Source organism: Myodes glareolus, chromosome 25, assembly GCF_982192425.1.
Source record: "Myodes glareolus chromosome 25, mMyoGla1.1, whole genome shotgun sequence".
Taxonomy (NCBI): domain Eukaryota; kingdom Metazoa; phylum Chordata; class Mammalia; order Rodentia; family Cricetidae; genus Myodes; species Myodes glareolus.
The window spans coordinates 1,074,556-1,088,440 of record NC_142050.1 but is presented as its reverse complement, the minus strand read 5'-3'; the positions used below and the strand labels follow the sequence as shown (position 1 = coordinate 1,088,440).

The 13,885-nt window shown below is 36.2% G+C and overlaps 1 protein-coding gene across 4 annotated transcripts in view; it reads left to right on the top strand.

The window, feature by feature from the left end:
• The window catches only part of Krit1 (KRIT1 ankyrin repeat containing), a 41,432-nt gene that overhangs the window by 11,543 nt on the left and 16,004 nt on the right, over positions 1-13,885 (top strand). For all 4 annotated transcript variants that reach the window (XM_048436446.3, XM_085683714.2, XM_048436451.3 and 1 more), the window contains exons 9-12: positions 8,510-8,666; positions 9,270-9,377; positions 11,247-11,403; positions 13,004-13,155. In XM_048436446.3, coding sequence (XP_048292403.3) covers positions 8,510-8,666; positions 9,270-9,377; positions 11,247-11,403; positions 13,004-13,155 — 574 coding nt within the window. The remainder of the gene's footprint in view (positions 1-8,509; positions 8,667-9,269; positions 9,378-11,246; positions 11,404-13,003; positions 13,156-13,885) is intronic.

Here is a 13,885-nt window from a genome sequence, read left to right as displayed (position 1 = left end):
AACTAAATCCTGGTAGTAGAAACAATATTAGAGCTAAAAAGAAGGTGTAGATTGTGCTTCAGTCCTCAAACTTTGCTGCAGAATTGGGAATGACAGCATTAGTGAACTTTAATTTCAGAATCTCAGATTTATGTATTTGAAAGTGCTTTTCATCATATAGCAGAGGTTATTTTCTTCTCTAGTAAAAGAAAAGTGGAACTTTGAACTGCCTACCACATAAAAACAAAAGTATGGCGTAGCATTTAATGTGTTTTGGGATATGCCGAGGTTTTAGTAGCAGTATGATCCTTACTAAGTTACTTAACATTCTAATAACCTGCTTATGCATTTACAAGATGGAGTTTAAAATGATAAAATAGAAAATACAAATAAAGTAATTGAGAGCACACAGTAAGTACTTTGATTAATAAATATGATTGTGGTAGAAAGATAGTTCAGTGGTAGAACATCTGCCTAATATGTCAAGAAGGAAGGGAAGGGGTGGGGGAGGAGAGAAAGAAGAGAAAGAATTTTGAAAATGTACAAATTGTATGATGTCTAAATCTAAAATTAATTAATTTTTACTATTCTTAGTTATAATGTCTTATTAGTAGAATACAGAAGGGAAAATTTTTCTTTTGATAAAGTTTTCTGTCAACTGAAAATGATAATGATAATTAATCCAGTAGTAATTGGATTAATGTGAATCTGAAGAAAGAATGGTTATAGTCCATGCTGGGTGCTACACACTTGTAACCCTAGCAACTGGAAAACAGAGACAGGAGTATCGCTACAAGTTCGAGCCAGGCTTGGTTATATACCAGCCAGGGCTCTATAGTGAGATCCTACCTCAAAAGAAAAAGAATTAAAAACTAGTGAAAAGCTTACTTTATCTTGGAAATATATTATTTTATTTAAATTCTTGATTCATTTTACATACCAACCATAGTTTCCTCTCCTACCCCTCTTCCCACTCCCTCCCAACCCACCTACCATCCATTCCTTCTCTTTTTTCCATCCAGAAGGGGTAAGTCCTCCCTTGGGGAGTCAACAAAGCCTAGCACATTAAGTTGAGTCAGGACCAAGCCCTTCCCCTCTGCATTCCATCATCAAGGCTGAGCAAGTTATCCCACCTTAGGGAATGGGCTCCAAAAAGCCAGCTCCAAAAAGCCAGGGATAGATCTTGGTTCCATTGCAGGGGACCCTCAAACCAAGCTGTCGTCCACATGCAGTTGGGTCCCATGCAGGCTCTACAGCTGTCTGTCTAGAGTTCATGAGTTCAGCTGTCTTTAGAATTCCCTATCTTGCTCTCCCCCAATCCCCCTGTTCATAGAATCCCTCCTCCCTCTCTTCAACTGGATTATTGGAGCTAGGCCTGGTACTTGGTTATGGATCACTGCATCTCCTGCCTTCATTTACTGGATGAAGGCTCTATGATGAAAGAGTATTCACTAATCTGATTACAGGAGAAGACCAGTTCAGGCACCCTGGGGTCATCCTTGTGGATTCCTGGGAATTTCCCTAGCACCAGGTTTCTCCCTAACCCCATAATGGCTCCCTCTTTCCTTGCTCTCCCCTGCCTTCCCTCCCTCAACTTCACCATCCCATTCCTTCATGTTCTCATCCCTCATCCTACCATCTACCGTCCCCCACCCCCAGATTACTCAGGAGATCTCATTTAATTCCCCTTCCCAAGGAGTTCCATGCACCCCTCTTAGGGTCCACCTTGTTACCTAACTTCTCTGAAACTGTGGATTATAGTCTGGTTAGCCTATATCTAGTATCCTCTTATGAGTGAGTACATACCATGTTTGTCTTTCTAGGTCTGGGTTATTTCACACAGGATGATTTTTTTTTTCTAGTTCCGTCCATTTGCCTATAAATTTCATGATGTCATTGCCTTTTGTAACTGTGCCACATTTTCTTTATCCATTCTTCAGTTGAAGGTCATCTAAGCTGTTTATAGGTTCTGGGTATTATGAATAATGCTGCTATGAACATAGTTGAGCAAGTGTCCTTGTGGTATAATTGAACATCCTTTTGGTATATGCCGAAGAGTAGTATTTCTGGGTCTTGAGGTAGATTGATTCCCAATTTTCTGAGAAGTTGCAGTATTGATTTTCAAAGTGGCTGTACAAGTTTGCACTCCCACCAGCAGTAGAAGAATATCCTCCTTACTCCACATCCTCTTTAATATAAGCTGTCCACAAGTGTCTTTGATCTTATCCATTCTGACAGGTAGATGAACCTCTCATGGTCTTGAATTCCTTGCTCATACTCTCACTCCTCCCACTCTTCAGCTGGATCTTGGGAGCTCAGTCCAGTGCCCCGATATGGGTCACTGCCCCTGTTCCCATCTGTTATTTGACGATGGTTCTATGGTGATATTTAAGATAATCACCAGTCTAACTACAGGGTAAGGCCAGTCTAGACACCCTGTCCTCTATTGCTTAGGGTCATCCTTGTGTATTCCTGGCATTTTTCTAGAGCCAGGTTTTTTGCTAACCCCATAATGGCTCTCTCAATCAAGATATCTCTTTCCTTGCTCTCATATCTGTCCTTCCTCAATCTTGACTATCCCATTCCCTCAGGTTCTCCTCAACTTCCCCTTCTCCCCTTCCTTCTACCCCCTGCTCCCATGCTCCCAAATTTTTATCTGTTTCTAATTTCCAGGTGGGTCTATATATGTTTTTCTTTGAGTTTGCCTTATTACTTAGTTTCTCTAGGATCATGAATTATAGACTCGATGTCCTTTGTTTATGACTAGTATCCACTTATGAGTGAGTACATACCATGTTTTTGTTTTTTGGGGGGGTCTGGGTTACCTCACACAGGATAGTGTTTTCTAATCCCATCCATTTGCATGCAAAATTCAAGATGTCATTGTTTTGTTTTGTTTTTAACTGCTGAATAGTACTCTAATGTGTAGATGTGCCACACTTTCTTTATCCATTCTTCAGTTGAGGGGCATCTAGGATGTTTCCAGGTTCTGGCTATGAACATAGTTGAACAAATATCTTTGTAGTATGATTGAACATCTTTTGATTGATAAGATGAGCATCTTTTGATTGAGCAAGAGTGATATTGCTGGATCCTGAGGTAGATTGATTCCCAGTTTTCTGAGAAACCGCCACACTGATTTCCAAAGTGGTTGCACAAGTTTGCATTCCCACCAGCAATGGATGAGTGTTCCCCTTGCTCCACATCATCTACAGCATTAGCTATCTTTAGTGTTTTTGATCTTAGCCATTATGACAGGTGTAAGATGATATCTCAGAGTTGTTTTGATTTGCATTTCCCTTATAGCTAAGGAAGTTGAACGTGTCCTTAAGTATCTTTTGACCATTTGAAATTCTTCTGTTGAGAAATCTATGTTTAGTTTAGTACACCACTTTTTAATTGGGTCATTTTTAATTTCAATGTCTAATTTCTTGAGTTCTTTATATATTTTGAAGATTAGTCCTTTGTCTGATGTGGGGTTAGAAAAGATTTTTTTTCCCATTCAGTGTGCTACCTTTTTGTCTTATTGACTGTGTGCTTTGCTTTACAGAAGCTTCTTAGTTTCAGGAGGTCCCATTTATTTATTGTTGCTCTTATTGTCTGTGCTACTGGGGTTATATTTAGGAAGTATTCTTCTGTGCCCATGCTTTGAAAACTACTTCCCACTTTCTCCTCTATCAGGTTCAGTATGGGAGGATTTGTATTGAGATCTTTAATCCATTTGGACTTGAGTTTTGTGCATGGTGATAAGTATGAATCTATTTGCATTCTTTTACAGGTTGATGTCCAGTTATGCCAGCACCATTTGTTCAAGACTTTTCTTTTTTCCAATGTATAATTTTAGTTTCTTTGTCAAAAATCAGGTGTTCATAAGTGTGTGGATTAATATTCGGGTCTTCAATTTGATTCCATTGGTCAACATCTCTGTTTTTATGCCAATACCAAGCTGTTTTCATTACTGTAGCTCTGTAATAGAGTTTGCAGTCAGGGATGGTAAAGCTTCTGGCAGTTCCTTTATTGTACAGGATTATTTTAGTTATCCTGGGTTTTTTTGTTTTTCTATATGAAGTTGACCATTGTTCTTTCAAAGTCTGTGAAGAATTGTGTTGGGATTTTGATGGGGATTGCATTGAATCTGTAGATTGCTTTTGGTAGGATTGCCACTTTTACTATGTTAATTCTACCTACCCAAGAGCATGGGAGATCTTTCCATTTTCGGTTTTTTTCTTCAATTTCTTTCTTCAAAGACTAAAAGTTTTTGTCGAATAAGTCTTTCACTTCCTTGGTTAGTGTTCCCCCAAGATATTTTATGTGATTTGTGGCTATTGTGAAGGGTGAAATTTTCTGATTGCTTTCTCAGCCCATTTATTATCTGTGTAAAGGAAGGCTACTAATGTTTTTTTAAGTTAATCTTTTATCCTGCTACATTACTGAAGGTGTTTATATGGTGTAGAAGTTCCTTGGTAGAATTTTTGGGGTCACATATGTCAACTATTATATCAAATATATATAATTTGTGTCCCTTGATCTCCTTTTGGTGTCTTATTGTTCTAGCTAGAACCTCAAGCACTATATTTAACAGATATGGAGACAGTGAACAACCTTGTCTTGTTCCTGGTTTCAGTGGGAGTTTCTCTCCATTTAGTTTGATGTTGGCTGTTGGCTTGCTGTATATTTCCTTTATTATGTTTAGGTATGTTCCTTTAATTCCTACTCTCTCGAAGACCTTTATCATGAAGAGATGTTGTATTTTGTCGAAGGCTTTTTCAGCATCTAATGAGATGATCATGTGGGGTTTTGTTTTCAGTTTCTTTATATAGTGGATTTCATTGACAGATTTTTGTATGTTGAACCTTCCCTGCATCCCTGGGATGAAGCCGACTTGGTCATAATGGATGATTTTTCTGATGTATTCTTGGATTCGGTTTGCTAGTCTTTTATTGAATGTTTTTGCATCAATATTCATGAGTGACATTGATCTATAAGTCTCCTTTTTAATAATATCTTTGTGTAGTTTGGATATCAGGGTAATTGTAGCCTCATAAAAAGAGTTTGGTAATGCTAATTCTGTTTCTACTGTGTGGAACAATTTGAGGAGTATTGGTATTAGTTCTTCTTTGAAAATGTTGTAGAATTCTTCACTGGAACCATCTTTTTGGTTGGACTTTTTTTGTTTGGGTAACTTTTGATGAATGTTTCTATTTCTTTACTAGTTGTAGGTCTGCTTAATTTACTTATCTGATCTTGATTTAATTTTGTTAAGTGATATTTATCCAGAAAATTGTCCATTTCCTTTACGTTTTCCAATTTTGTAGAGTACAAGTTTTCAAAGTATGACCTGATTTTCTGGATTTCCTCTGTCTCTGTTGTTATGTCCCCCGTTTCATTTCTTATTTTGTTAATTTGGATATTCTCTCTCTTTCTTTTGTTTACTTTGGATAAAGGTTAGTCTCTTTTATTGATTTTTCTCAAAGAACCAACCCTTTTCATTGATTTTTTTTTGTATTGTTTTCTTTGTTTCTTTCTGATGATTTCGGCTCTCAATTTGATTATTTTCTGCCTTCTAGTCTTCCTGGGTCAGTTTGCTTATTTTGGTTTTGGAGTTTTCAGGTATTTTGTTAACTCACTAGTGTGGGCTTTTTCAAGTTTCTTAATGTAGGCATTTAGTGCTGTAAACTTTCTTCTTAACACTGCTTTTATTGTGTCCCATTAATTTGGGTATGTTGTGTGGGTATTTTCATTGAATTTTAGAAAGTCTTTAATTTCTTCCTTGATCCATTGGCAATTCAGCCCATGTGTTTCCATGTGTTTGTGGGCTTTCTGAAACTAGTGTTGCTGTTGAATTTTAACTTTAAGCAATGGTGATCTGATAAGATACTTTGGGTTATTCCAATTGTTTTATATTTGTTGAGGTTTGCTTTGTTATCTAGAATGTGGTCAGTTTTTCAGAAGGTTCCATGAGGGTCTGAGAAGAAGGTATATTCTTTTATGTTTGTATGAAATGTTCTATGATGTCTGTTAAGTTCATTTGAATCATAATATCTGTTAGTTCCCTTGTTTCTCTGTTAAACTTCTATCTGGAAGAGCTGTTCAGTAGTGAGAGTGGGGTATTGAAGTCTTCCACTATTAGTGTGTGGAGTTTAAAGTATGATTTAAGCTTTAGTAGTGTTTCTTTTACATATGATGGTGCCCTTGTATTTGGGGCATGGATGTTCAGTATTGAGATTTTCTTTTGATGTTTTTTCCTGTGACTAATATGAAATGTCCTTCTTTATCTCTTTTGATTGATTTTAATTTGAAGTCTATTTTTGTTAGATATTAAGGTAGCTGCACCATCTTATTTCTTAGGACCATTTGATTGGAAAATTTTTTTCCCAACCGTTTTCTCTGAGGTGAGTCTGTCTTTGAGGTTGAAGTGTGTTTCTTAAATGCATCAGAAGGATGGATTCTGTTTTCGTATCCATTTTGTTAGCCTGTGTCTTATTATAGGTGAGTCAAGTCTATTTATTTTAAGAAATATTTATGGCCAGTGATTGCTAGTTCCTGTTATTTTAGTTTTTGTTGTTGATGATGTTATTGTGTGCATTTTTCCCTTCTTTGGAATATGCTGCATCAATTGTCTGTTTTTGCGGATGTAACTAACTTCCTTGGGTTGGAGTTTTCCTTCTAGTACTTTGTTTAGGACTGGGTTTGTGGCTAGGTATTTGTTAAATCTGATTTTGTCATGGAATATCTTGTTTTGTCTAGCTACGGAGATTGAAAGTTTTGCTAGGTGTAGTAGTCTGGGCTGGCATCTGTGGTCTCTTAATGTCTACGTAACTCTTGAACAGGACCTTCTGGCTTTCATTGTTTCCATTGACAAGTCAGGTGTCATTCTGATAGGTCTGCCTTTATATGTTACTTGGCCTTTTTGCTTTGCAGCTCTTAATATTCTTTCTTCTGTATGTTTAAAGTTTTGATTATTATTTGACAAGGGGACTTTTTTTTTCTTGGTCCAGTCAGTTTGGTGTTGTGTAAGCTTCTTATATCTTGATATGCATATCTTTCTTTAGGTTAAGAAAGTTTTCTTCTATGATTTTGTGGAATATATTTTCTGTGTTTTTGAGTTGAACTTCTCCTTCTATCTCTGTTATTCTTAGGTTTGGTCTTTTCATGGTGTCCCATATTTCTTGGATATTTTGGGTTAAGCTTGTGTTAGATTTAATGTTTTCTTTGACTGGTGAGTCTATTTCCTCTATCATATCTTCAGCACTGGAGATTTTGTCTTCCATCTCTTGTATTCTGCTGCTTCTGTTGCACTTGTGCTTCCTGATCATTTTTCTATATTTTCTGTTCCCAGAGTTCCCTTGTTTTGTGTTTTCTTTGTTATCTCTATTTCATGTTTGAAACCTTTAATTATTTCTTTTAACTGTTTGATTGCTTTTTCTTGGTTTTCTTTAAGGGATTTGTTGATTTCTTCTGATTTTTTTTTTGTTTGTCTTTTCCTCCAGTTTTTTTTTTTTTTGAGAGAATTTTTTATTTCTTCTTTAAGGGCTTCAAACATGCTCCTAAAGTTATTTTTTAGGTCATTTACTTCTGCTATATCTGTATTGTGGTATTCATCCTGCTTTTTTAGAGCCGCTAGTTTTTATTGGTTTCGTGTTCTTCTTTGTGATGTTGAGCGTGTTTTTACCTTGTCTACTCATTTTTTCCTCTGATTGATGTTAGTTGGGGTCTAGTCTCTGGTGATCACTCTTCCAGGGATCCAAGGCTCAGATGGTTGTTCCTGGTGGTGGAGTCAGGGCCATGGTTTCAGTCACTAGACATTCCTGGAAGTCGATTGGCTCTACCAGTAATCACTCTACAATCCCAAAGGTTGTTTGGGCCTGCGCCCAAGAAGGTCACTTGTTTGGGCCTGCTCCTGCTGAGGTTGCTGGCTTGGGCCTACTCTGGTGGAGGTTGCTGGCTTGGTTCTCCTCTTGTGGAGGTCGCTGGTTCAGGTCTGCTTCTGTGGATGCTCCTGGCTTGAGCCTGCTCCTACAGAGGTCACTGGCTTGGACCTGGTCCCCTTGAGGTCACTCACTTGGGTCTGCTCCCATGGAGGTCATTGGCTCAGGCCTGGTCCTATGGAGGTTACTTGCTTGGGCCTGCTTCTGTGGGTGTTTCTGTTTCAGGCCTGGTTCTGCAGAGGTCTTGTACTTTTTTTTTTTTTTTGAGCATATCCTGGAACTTTTTCTGTAGATCATGCTGGCCTCAAGCTACAGAGATCTGCCTGCCTCTGCCTCCCGAGTGCTGGGGTTAATGATGTGCACCACCACCACCTGGCTAACTTTTGTACTTTATGGGATAATTATGCCATCTTTTCCCCTCTTGTTTTGAGAATATATTTCTCTTACTTGGTCAGAAATCAAAATAGTTAAATCGCATCGAATAATAATAAGGTATCTTAATATATTCATTTGTTCTCTAGATTTCCTTCAGATATCTTGTAAAATTTGAATTTTGAAGTATTTCAGATGGAGTTTTTATGTATATTTTATTATTTTTATAGGTATGGGAAAATTGAAGCCACTCGCATATTACTAGAGAAAGGAAAGTGCAATCCAAACCTTTTAAATGGCCAACTCAGCTCACCTCTTCACTTTGCTGCTGGAGGGGGACATGCAGAAATAGTACAGATCCTCCTAACCCACCCAGACATTGACAGAGTAAATTGTTTTCTGTTTTTATATTTTAAAAATATATTTATCACTACTAACAAGTAGTGATACAAAAGCATTTTATTGTATCTAATCAGGTCAACTAAGAACAACAAATTTTACTTTATAGAGTATAATGTATATGTTAACTGTGATTAACATAAGTTTTGAATTGTTATTATGATAAAATATACTTCACATGAAATGTATTATTTTAACAACATAGATGCAAAGTTTATAACATTCAATACATTTGTGTTGTTATATATAATCATTACATACATATATCTCTACAAAATATATCTTATTTACCCCCAAATGTCTTAAAAAAAGAAAACCATTTACCCATTTTCTAGAATTTGTACTAATATTCATTTGATGAAAAGGAAAGTAAAATTGTGGAAACCTTTCTTAAATCTATAACTGAACTTTTACAAAACATAATCCTACTAATGTTTGAATTTTGTAGCTCTTCTATTTTTTTTAGAATATATTAAGTATGGTTAATATTTACTTAATCTTTAACCAGAGTATTTGTATAATGTTTTAATTGAATAACGTTCCTTCAGAACAACATGTATTTGTAATATCTTCTTGCTTCCTCCATTCTAGCACATAACAGACCAACAAGGAAGATCCCCATTAAATATTTGTGAAGAAAACAAACAAAATAACTGGGAAGAAGCTGCAAAATTGTTGAAAGAAGCCATAAACAAACCTGTAAGCATTGTTTGAATAGCTAGAGGCAAATGTTGTGTTTAAATTGATCGTTTGCTGTTGTTTGTTTCACTCTTTACTCTCTTGGGGGCCCACCATCCAGGTCCCAAATAAATACACACATGGTCTTCTTCTTTCTTATCAATTCCTGGCCTTAGCTTAGCTTGTTTTTTAACAAGCTTTTCTTAAAAGTTATGCTGTCTAACTTTTGCCTTTCTCTATTTCTGTATAATGTTTCTCTTACTCTTACTCCATGACCTGCTGTGTAGCTGGGTTCCTGGCCCATGGTGTGCTCCTCTCCTTGTTCTGTTGTGCTCCTTCTTCTTTTCCCTCCAGATTTCTCTACCTACTTATACTCTCTGCCTGCCAAACCCTCCTATCCTTTCCCATGCCTTGCTATTGGCCATTCAGGTGTTTTAGACAAAGAATCAGAGCGCCACAGAGTTAAACAAATGCAACATAAAAGAATGCAACACATCTTTGTATCAAATTATATGTATTTAACATGTTTATTGTAAGTAGTTCTGCTCATTGATGTATGTTTCTAACAGCAGTATTATATACCATTCATTAATAATCTTCAGCAAGTTAGTATATAAAAACCCTATTTCTTCTCCACAAAGGTGGAATATATGATTTCCTAGTTTTGTGTATGTGTGTGTGCATGCATGTGTACATGTGTGTAGTTGTTTATGCTCTAGAGACCAGAGGATAATGTTAGAAGTCTTTCTTTACCACTTCTCCACTTGTTTTTTTTTTTTTTTTTTGAAGACAGGGTCTTTCTCTAAAACTAAAGCCAACCATTATGTCTAACTTCCAGGACCCTCCTCTATCCCACTAACTCTGGAATTATAAACACAAACAGCCATTCCCAGTTTTTATGTGAGTGCTGGGGATTTAAATGTAGATCTTCTTGCTTTCACAGCAAGTGCTCTTATTCACTGAGCCATATTCTTAGCCCTTTCCTGCTTTTTTTTTTTATTAAGCTAGCTCAATAGAGACCTCCTTATGTTTTCCTTCTCTATCATTCAGTTTCTAATGATACAGTCAGATAACATTTTCTGGCCTAACTTTTATATTGTGAATGTGATCAAATGAATCGGATACTTTTAATCCAAAATGTATTGGCCTGTAAGTTATTTGGGAGATAAGCTGCCTCCTTTAGCAGTACAGATCTATCGATAATGCTACTGCTATATGGGAGTTTTGTGAACTTGAGGAAGGAAATTAACTCAAAATCCAATATTCCCTGACTTACACTTTCAAAGTCTTCCATTATGAACTTCTCTTAGCATAAGTTATTGTTAATACACGTTTCCTGAGTCCAATTTGTGATCTACTTCTCATGAGGTTCTTAGATTTAATTCCAAGTTTATATTTACTGTGGCATTACATTGTATATTCAATACTCTATAAACTATATTTTAAAAAAGACAATAATAAAGATTTTCCTTGATTTGATCATGGAACACTCAGAAGAAAATTTAGAAAGTAATAGAAGTAATAGTGTTCTGAATATTGTCAGCCTGTTCTTGTTTGAAGTGAGTTGTGATAGTTCCCACATTAGACATCTATATTATGAAGGATATGAAGTTGGGCATAAAGTATCTTATTACATTGTGATACATAATTATTATTAATGTGTATGTTAGTGTGCCTACATGCGTTTGTGAGTGTCCACAGGGACCAGAAGATGGAATTAGATTCACTGAACCTGGAATTGCAAGTGGTTGTGAACCTCCCAAGGTAGGTGCAGGGAAGCAAACCCCAGTCCTCTGCAGGAATAGCAAGTGCTCTTGACTGCTGAGCCATCTCTTCAGCCTCATGATTTGTAATTTTCAAGTACCTTATATGACTTTTCTTTTTTTCCAGTATGAAAAAGTTCGAATTTACAGAATGGATGGATCGTACCGTTCTGTTGAACTGAAGCATGGCAACAATACCACAGCGCAGCAGATAATGGAAGGGATGCGACTCTCTCAGGAAACTCAACAGTGTTTCACTATTTGGATCTGTTCAGAAAACCTTAGTAAGGAAACTTGGGATGGGGAAGTATTTAACTGTTTAAACCTCAATGTTCCTTTTTGAAAGTAGGCTATTTGTAGCTCGATTAATAAAAACCAAGAGGCAGAAATTGGGGTTCAACCTGAAGGTCAGAAAAACAAACCATCCAGCCACTGGTTCTTACCTCTTCCTCAGTCTGAAATGGCGATCCTGCCTCAAGGAGTCTCAGAACGAGACTGTCAGGGAGCTGTCTCCTCCCATCTTATATTCCTCTCTAGGGCTGGGATTAAAGGCTTGTACCACTATTGCCCAGATTCTGTGGCAAACTAGTGTGGCTACTGGGATTAAAGGTGTGTGTCACCACTGCCTGGTCTGTAAGACTGACCAGGGTGGCTGTTTTACTCTCTGATCTTCAGACAAGCTTTATTTATTAAAATAGAAATGAAATATCTCTACAACTAGTGAACTTGAGTATAGCATTCAATAATTTGACTAATTACACTTTATATTTTCAGTGTTTAAGCTGCTGAAATGGGCAGGATTCCCTCCCGTGTCTAGTCAAGCATTTAAAAGTAGTAAACACCAGAAGTTTCTTCTGTGATAACCCAGTTAGTTAGAATGCTATGAAATGTAGAATTCATACAATTTGCCTTTATTTTAAGTGTTTCTCTCAAAGTGATTGAAATGTTTCTTTATGTTTTCTGTCAAACCTTTTTTATTTAAAGTCACCTTAATGTCAATGTATATTTACCCTTCCAAATTTACTGTAAATACTTAAAGAATTTAATTAAATGGATGGTGGTTATCTTTGGATATATGTTTAGCACCAAATCATACTGATTATTCTTAATTCAGTAAGCTGTAATGGAATTAAGAATTTAATATACATTAACATATTTCATTTATGTTAAGAATTATCTGCAAAATTATCTGCAATTTTTTCCACTCTTATTTGTCAAGCCAGGTCTTTCAAATACTAAGAATCAAGTGCTATACTACTGATTCACATCCCAAACACAAGAAATATTCTTTATTTTTATTTTGTTTTTGGAGACAGGATTTCATGTAACTCAGGGTGATCACATTTGCTATTTAACTGAGGATAACTTTGAACTTGTGGTCTTCTCCTACCTCCCAAGTGCTGGGATTATAGTCTTGTGCCATCATACCGCTCTCCCATTCTTTTTGGAGGGATACCTTGCTCAGCCTAGATATAGCTGGGAGGGCCTCGGCCGTGCCTTGGAGTGAAGTGTCAGACTTTATTCATTCCACTTGGGAAGCCTCACCTTCTGTGAGGAGTGGATGGGGAGCTAGGATGGGGTGTGAAGTTCAGGGAGTGGGAGGAGAGGAGGGAGAGGGAACTGGGAAAGGTATGGAAAATGAGAAAAGATTGTTTTATTAAAAAAATAAATTTAATTAGAAAAAGGAAATATTCTTATAATTATGTTCTTAAAAGCAAGCAGTTATCCACAATTGGCTAGTAATAATTATTAAACACTGATTAAAATTTAGGTGTATAAACAGTCTACTACTTAGGTACATATAGTTTAATGAAAGGTTTCTATGCATTGATATAATGGATTTGTTTTTACAGTGTCATTTATAAAAGAAAAGCTCTTTTTCAGGCCTTCAGTTCAAGCCTTATCATAAACCCTTGCAACAAGTTCGTGACTGGCCAGAAATACTTACTGAGTTGACTAATTTGGATCCACAAAGAGAAACACCACAGCTTTTTCTAAGAAGAGATGTGGGACTTCCTTTAGAAGTTGAGAAAAAGGTTTGCTTAGAAATCTTTAGTTATTTGAATACACAGATTCTATAGATCCCATTGCAGATAGTAGAGGTAGAAACTGTGCTGTTCCTGGACTGGGAGTGTTTCCTTCTTTTCTCTTCTTTTAATCTTTGTATCACATCGTAAGTGAGAGTTTCAGTTGGTCTGTATACAAACTTGGTGTTTTTCATTTATTTTTGTTTTTGTTTTGTTTTTTCCTTTATTTCCATTACCTTAACAAATACATTTTTCCTTGTAAAATAAGAAATAAGGAAATTAGCAACTAAAGAGATAGTTTATACAGAAATTAACTTTTTAAGAATGGGAATCAGTTTTGTGAATTTCAAAGATGATGTAGGAAATAACAGGATGGAAAAAAAACCTACAAAGCCCTGGGTAAAGAATAGAATTTTTGCAAAATGGATTTAAGAATGTTACCCTAAGCAGTAAGAAAGCAACCATTCTTGACATAAGAACAGAATTTAAACTTGATCAGTCTTTTCCAAGCAAGTTTGTTTGAATTGAAGTACTGTAGATGTAGAGAAAATGAGATGTGAAGAGAATAAATTGGCAAAGAAGAAACTTAAGAGAGAAATTATAGCAAACTAGGTATTTTAGCCTACTAGTATCTATAAAAACTAAAATCTTAATAACTGCTAGGTCACATAATATTGTTAAGAAAAAATAAATTCAATGCTCTCCATAACTATTTGTAGAAGAAGAATATTAACAGACA